Source organism: Tarenaya hassleriana, unplaced genomic scaffold (genome assembly GCF_000463585.1).
Source record: "Tarenaya hassleriana unplaced genomic scaffold, ASM46358v1 Cleome18, whole genome shotgun sequence".
In the NCBI taxonomy this organism is placed as follows: Eukaryota; Viridiplantae; Streptophyta; class Magnoliopsida; order Brassicales; family Cleomaceae; genus Tarenaya; species Tarenaya hassleriana.
This window is the reverse complement of record NW_010965216.1, coordinates 2,549,403-2,556,633: the sequence shown is the minus strand read 5'-3', so window position 1 is coordinate 2,556,633 and position 7,231 is coordinate 2,549,403. Positions and strand designations below refer to the sequence as shown.

Sequence of the window (7,231 nt, the reverse complement as noted above, 5' to 3'; positions counted from 1 at the left end):
GGGCCCCCCCCGCCCCCGCCGCAGCGGCGGACGCGGCGGTTGCGGCGGCGCAAGCGGCGGTTGCGGTGGTGAGGCTGACGAGCAGCGGAAGAGTCGGCGGTCACGTCGCCGGAGCTGCCGGGACCGGAAGAGAGAGACGGGCTGCAGCGAGAATTCAAACTGTGTTCAGGGGCTATTTGGTAATTTTCATTCCCACTTTGATTGAAAAAAATAATAATTTTTTTACATGGAATTCGATACAAAGATCAGATTTTGCCATGTGGGTTTTGCTTAGATTCGGATTTTAGCTTTGCTTAAGTTATACTCTTGGGGTATGTCTGTAGTTAGCATCAGTTAAAAGTACAGAACTTGGCTTTGTTCTTACATCTTTGATTGACCGTTGTCGCATTCTGACAAAACAAAAAAAAAAGTGCTAATGAAACAGTACATTATATATCTAAATTGATTTTAGACTAAGGTTTTTAAGTGTGTAACCAATTTGAATATAATTTCGGGTTTTCGAAATTTGCAGGCAAGGAAAGCTCTTAGAGCTCTCAAGGGTCTAGTGAAGTTACAAGCATTGGTAAGAGGCTATCTCGTCCGAAAACGTGCGGCTGCAACTCTTCAGAGTATGCAAGCCCTTATCCGAGCTCAAACCTCGGTCCGATCTCAACGCCTCAACCGTTCTCTGAACATCAGAGACTGCAATAACGTGTTTCAGCCCCGACAGTCCATGGTAAGGAACATTAAAACTTGTTGTGATTGGATATGTAACAATTCGAATGTTTCGAAATCTTGAGCATTGATTCTTTGTTTTGTAGGAACGGTTTGATGATTCGAGGAGCGAAATCCACAGCAAGAGGATGTCAATCTCGGTAGAGCAAAACAACAATGCGTATGACGAGAATAGTCCAAAGATCGTGGAGATTGATACGTATAAAACAAGATCAAGATCTAAGCGAGGGAACATACCGCCGATGATGTCCGAATTCGGGGATGATAAAGATTTCGAGTGGAGTTTCCCGTCAGAGAAATGCAAGTTCTCTACCGCTCAGAGCACGCCTCGTTTCTCGTACCCCGGGAATAACAACAGTAACAATAACAATCACCGTTTCTATGGACCGCCGTCCCCAGCTAAGAGCTTATGTGGAGACTCGAGCTACGGAAGTTGCCTAACGCCGAGTTATATGGCGAATACGAAGTCGTTTAAGGCGAAGCTACGGTCTCATAGTGCGCCGAGGCAGCGGCCGGAGAGGAAGAGGCTGTCACTTGATGAGGTTATGGCTGCAAGAAGCAGCGTTAGCAGCGTTAGGATGGTACAACAGCAACAGCAACAGCAACAGCTGCAGCAGCAATGCTCTTCTTGCTCTTACGATTATCAGTTTCATGATGGAATGCATTTAAGGTTCTTCAATTAGGTTAAAAAAAAAACGTTTGGTCTCTTCAGGATCAAACACTACCTTTTATATGAAGAACTTTAGTTTTCTTTTTAATATTTGGGTTCTTTTTTTTTTTGTAAATTTGCTTTGGAAAGAATTGTTATATTTTTGTTTTTATGCTGTTATAAATTTATATTGTATATTTTTCTAAATTTGGAAAAACTTAGACATAATCAAATGCTCCGAATTTTCAATTGAAAGTTAAGAAAACTAAAGTCTATATAAACGTATCTATATGTTCCAACTTATTATATGGATACTCAATCTTAGAACATATTACCCCAAATTAAAATATCATGTAATCGCCTTGAACTCATTCATGTTATATATATATATATATATATATGTGTGTGTGTGTGTATACACTCAATACAAGTTCACCAAAGCGTTGCATATATGTATGTGTGCGTGTGTGTGAAAAATCTAAACCATAAATCACATAAATTTTATAGGTTTGTATAGAAATTTTCCTAAAATTAAGGAGCATTCATGAGTTTCTATATTTACATGCCGATTTTGAAAAAAAAAACAAATTGAATTCGAAGATTTAAAAGATTTATAACAAAAAAATGTTAAAATAATTCAAAGGAAATAAACATGGATGCATTCATTTTGAAAATTGAAACCCCAAGGGTCAGTCAAAGTACATGATGACGTCATCGTTATCCTGGTTTTCAAATTTCTTTCCGTAATGTTCTCGTTTCTAATCATGAAACTTGATTGGTCGAAGGGGAGTGATGTTTGCGTCATCTTATTCCCTATTCTATAATAATAATAATAATAATAAAGATTTTATTTTATAATGATAACGGCTTTTTATGACCAAAATGACATCGTAATCTCCAACAAAAAGATTCCCTCTAACCTTTTAATTGAGCGCGGGTTTAGATTAATTAATTACTCAATCATGGTTAAGTAGTGGTATTAAGCTGCTAGGTCACTAGCATTAGCCCCCCTAAACCCATGTCATAAGCCGACACGTTATACAAATGTATGTATGTATGTATGTATGTATGTATGTATGTATGTATGTATGTATGTATGTATGTATGTATGTATGTATGTATGTATGTATGTATGTATGTGAATGTTAATTATTTCTGGTCTCCAGATTTGGTACAACTCAAGACAAAATTTGAAGTAATATTGTTTAACAGAGAAGTTTTGAATTTGATCAAGCTTACGACGAATCTGTTCTTTGGATAATATTTTTTTTATTTATACTTTCAAAAACTTATTTATTGTTTTTCTTAGAATTTGATATTTGGAACGTTACAGAAAATCAAGAAAATCTTTTTTTGCCAGTCAGGAGTTTCTTAGAAAGCTGGCGGTTTTGATAATTTGGGAGTTGAAATTAACATGTATTACTTTTTTTTTTTAATATCAGAATTTATTTATTTATGAACGAGGCTAAGACACTGTTCATTAGGTACATAATTAGATCCAACACTTTCTGATTACTAATAGTACATTTCCAAATAATAATAATTATTATTGTTATTATTATTATTATACTACCCAGTCAGGCCTATATGAACAATTATTTTATGTATTATTCAAAATTTGTCAGAGGTTCATAAGCATTTTAAAGTCTTCGGCATTATCATTATGCATCTCCATCATTTGTATTTTGTGTACAGACAGAGGGGACAGAAGGGGGGAAATTCACTGTAAATCAGAAATTTAATTTCATTCTAATCAAAGAAATTAGCCCCAAAGAAAACGAAATGAAAATCATTTTTGAAAGATGCGACCAGTAACATTAATCCATAAATTATTCCGGAAAGATGTATGATTATCATATTACACCCAAAATAAAGAATGAAAATAACTTAATAATCGTAGAGAGGAAGAGCAATGGCTCTTTTCCAATAGCTTAAAGTTCAAGCTTGAAAATAAAAACTAAGGATGGGTGTTTCGAATCCAAAAATACGGTATTTTTTGTGAAGTTTTTTTTTTTTTATAAAATCTAATTTTTCAAAATCGACGAAACCGAATTTTTAAAAAACCCAAAAAACCAAAAATTTCTTAAAAAAATCTTTTTTTTTATAATAAAAACTAGAATCAAAACTGACATATTTTTATAAAACTGAAAGAATCGGACTAAACCATATTTCCGACCCAAACCGCGAAAGTCACACCCCTAATAAAAACTATGAAATATAACCCCAAATTCTAAACACTAAACTCCCACATGAGAATCAATCAAACCAACAAATTTTGCATCATATCCAAAGCCTAATTACCAAATCAGACTGATCACACAGGAAAAAATAATTTTCGAAACTCGAAATCTGCAGCTTCCTTCCTTCAGCCACCACAAAGACTGAACCTTCTGCTGATCTTGAACCCGGAATCCGCAGTTTCTTTCCTTCAGACACCGAAAATCTTGATCTTTCATCCATGGCTACAATGGACTAACCACCCAACCCGTGATCGGATTCTTCCTACGAATCCGTGATCTCTTATGAGATCCACTCTGCAACCGATCAAGCACAGAATAGGTTATAGAATCCGGGGTTAGTCCTTGCTGTTTCATTTTCGCGTACAGATCCACAGCTTCTGCAGTTCTCCCGCTCTTTTCGAGACAATCGAGCAAAATATTGTAAGTCACAGTGTTAGGTTGACACCCTTTTGCCAGCATCTCTTCAAACAATATATAAGCCATCTCAACTCTATCGGTTTTCCCGAAGCATTCGATCAAAGTGCTGTATGTGACTACATCCGGGTCAAACCCTTTCTCTTGCATCTCTTTGAATCTCACATGGGCTTCATCCACATCACCGTTCTTCCCCAAACAATTGATCAAAGAGTTGTAAGATACAATGTCGGGCTTACAGTCACTGTTCTCGAGCTCCTCGAAAACTTTGATAGCTTCAATAACTTCTCCAACCCTCCCAAAGCTCGAGATGAGTATATTGTAGGTGAATATGTCAGGAGAGGGGCCATCCTTTTTCATCTTTTCGTAAAGACCTTGAAGATGGGATATCTGCTTTAGCTTGCTAAGAGTCGAGAACACTGTGTTGTACATCATAGTATCGGTTTTTACACCTTTCTCGTGAATCTTGCCCAACAACTCGATGGCTTCCACAGTTTTACCGGCACTGCATAAACTTTCTAGCATCGACATGTAAGAATCCCTATCCCCTTTGACAGGGAAGTTCCACATGTCACAAAATAACCGGTGGGCTTCACCTACATGCCCTAATTTGCTCAGGGTTCTGACCAGGTATGCATATATGCCCTGTGTCATGAACTTTTTTGACATCTCCACGACTTCATCTAACTTGACCAGCTGACCTGTCGCCACTAAAAGGTTCAAAATGATAGTGTAAGTGAACTCATTGGGTCTGCAACCTGTCTCGACCATTTTAGAGAAGACATGGAGAGCTTTGTCAACCATCTTGCCCTTGACAAGAGCATGTATTAGAGTATTAAAACTAATTAAATTAGGAGTAAAGCCCTTGGATATCATTTCATTGAAAAGAGCAAACGATTGATCATACTTCCCAGTGCTCCCCATCATCCTGATCATAATCGTGTATGAGTACTCATCTCGGCAAAGTCTTTTCTTCATATCTTCAAAAACTTGGCAAGCCTGGTCAACCTGCCAAAAGGCTGCACATCAGACAATCAGGATACATGAACTCAACTGATGATGAGAGTTAGCAAGCTATAATAAACAACCTTAAACGCAAAGAATGATCTCTGTCAATACCATTGATGACTTGACGTGATCAACGTGTTTACTAAACCACAGTTCATAAGGCCCCGAACAACCAAAGAATATACTGGTGCCCGTATATGTATGCACACACACATGTACACGAACATATATACACACACACTTTAACACTCAAGTTATTATTATTTTATTTTTTAAAATTCAATCATACCATTTGTCATATCCTGCCTAACTCTCAGATCTATGTTATGACCAAACCAAGTTAGCCAATAAAACCAAAAGCAAAAACTTCATGGGTAGCAGCAGCAAAGAGTAACAACATCAACTTTTTCTCCCACCCTTCACAAAATATTAACAAAATGAAACACATACGAGGACCATTCGCATCGTGGTTAAACAAAAGATTTTCTGCCAGAAAATTATACAAGCTCAAGTCTGGCCGAAGACAGATGAAACAGGACAAGTATAGGATCTTTGCAAAGGAACTACAGGCAGGTAAATTAGGCAAATAACCCTGCAGGATTCAAAACTTCAACCTTTTTAACAGAAGCTTTCTCGAAACTCCACACAACATCTGAGATATTACATCCTATAAAACTATCCATCTCACACTTACAATATGAGTTGCTAACTTGCAACTGTGTCATACTCTTCCGGTGGGCATATATCAATATGAACACTACGGGAACAGCCATAGTATCAACATTTTCAATTGCCGCAGTAGCAAGACAATGAAAAAGCAAACTAATTCATTGGCACAAACATTTCATCCGAGAAACCAAAGTTATGCCAGCAATCGGACACATTTCAGCTTGAACTACAAATTCCAACTACAAAGTAGAGTCAGCGCATCCTGCACCGATAGACGTCTATCTATCATTATGAACTCGAATCAAACAACGAAGCTATTCTCCATTACGAACATACCCAGATTATCACCAGTCACCACACTCGATTGCTACAGTACCGATACAACGAGAAATAAGCAAAACCCACACAAATTTATGCTAAAAGAACGTACCTTTTCATCTTTAACTAAAGAATCCAACACCATGTTATAAGCGAAGACGTCGAGTTTATGCCCTTTCCTTCTGATCTCCGTATACACATCGAACGCTTTTCCTGAATCTCGAGACCGTATGTACGCCTGAAGAAGACATTTGTAAGTGTATGAATTCATCTTCAAGCTCCATTTCTTCACCAAACCCAAGCACATGGCCAAGTCTTCCGTGTTCCCGAAGAACCCAATCAGAATATTGACGATGGAGATCGTCCCGCGCACGCCGTTCTTCTCCATCTGGTCGATGATCGAACGGACGAGATCGAACTTGTCCGGAAGAGTGGACTGGGAGAGGATGAGAATGATGCGAGTATAAAGGAAGGGGTCGTTGTGAGAATTAGGGGAAACATCGGGGCAAAAGTGAAAGAAATCGAGGGCGAGACGCGGGCAATTTAGGGATTTGAGGATCTCGGAGACTTCGGCGGAGGTGAGGGAGAGGGAAACGGAGGAGAGGTAGTCGGAGAGGTCGGAGAAGCTGTCGAATCCGGCGGCGTCAGCGGAGGCGGAGCGGCTGCGGAGGAGGAGGAGGTTGGTGGCGCGGCAGATGAGGTGGCGGCGGGGTATTGGGTAGCCTCGGACGTCGGTGGGGAGGGGCTTCGCGAGAGAGACCTCCGCGGAGAGGGAGCGGCCGGAGGGAGACGATGACGTCACTTTTGCGACGTACTTCGTGGCGAAGCCCCGGCGGTTCCTACCGGCGGCAGAGGCGCTCAGAAGGTGGCGGCGGAGCCTCATGGTTCGCCTGGAAAGCGAGTGTCGACGAGTCGATTGATAGCTTTAGCCTGTCTGATAGTTTTCACACCGATATATTTACATTATATATTTTCCAAGTCCACTTTAAATTAAATTAAATATAAACCAAAATTTTACAGATTGCCCTCCACAATCTTATTCAAATATTTATAAAAGCTTTTCCTCAAAACAAATTATACATGGTGAATTTTTACGGTTCTATTTATTTATTTTTAATTATCATAATTAAAAATAAATTTCAATCTTTTCATTATTCTTTATTTCTATATAATCTCCCTCGTCAATTCACATTTCACATAATCGTGTATTATCCGAGGA

The 7,231-nt window shown here is 38.8% G+C and overlaps 2 protein-coding genes across 2 annotated transcripts in view; one reads left to right on the top strand and one right to left on the bottom strand.

Annotated features, from left to right (window-relative positions):
• Nucleotides 1–1,517, top strand: part of LOC104810543 (protein IQ-DOMAIN 14) — a 2,124-nt gene extending 607 nt beyond the window's left edge. The window contains exons 2-4 of the mRNA XM_010536887.2: nucleotides 16–179; nucleotides 512–715; nucleotides 801–1,517. Of these exons, the coding sequence (XP_010535189.1) occupies nucleotides 16–179; nucleotides 512–715; nucleotides 801–1,397 (965 nt within the window). The 3' untranslated portion in view covers nucleotides 1,398–1,517. The remainder of the gene's footprint in view (nucleotides 1–15; nucleotides 180–511; nucleotides 716–800) is intronic.
• A 1,979-nt stretch (nucleotides 1,518–3,496) lies between these two features.
• LOC104810542 (pentatricopeptide repeat-containing protein At1g51965, mitochondrial) lies at nucleotides 3,497–6,960 on the bottom strand. Its single transcript, XM_010536886.2, has 2 exons — nucleotides 6,125–6,960; nucleotides 3,497–5,025 (listed from the first exon to the last, which is right to left on the bottom strand). The coding sequence occupies exons 1-2, from the start codon at nucleotides 6,893–6,895 to the stop codon at nucleotides 3,826–3,828; spliced, it is 1,971 nt and encodes a 656-aa protein (XP_010535188.1). The 5' UTR covers nucleotides 6,896–6,960; the 3' UTR covers nucleotides 3,497–3,825.
• Between the last annotated feature and the right edge of the window lie 271 nt (nucleotides 6,961–7,231).

Excerpts from the sequence above, each read along its gene's own strand:
- LOC104810542 (XM_010536886.2), bottom strand. The coding sequence starts at position 6,895 with ATGAGGCTCCGCCGCCACCTTCTGAGCGCCTCTGCCGCCGGTAGGAAC. Across the intron at positions 5,026-6,124 it reads CTTTAGTTAAAGATGAAAAG|GTTGACCAGGCTTGCCAAGT; the intron begins GTACGTTCTTTT and ends GCCTTTTGGCAG.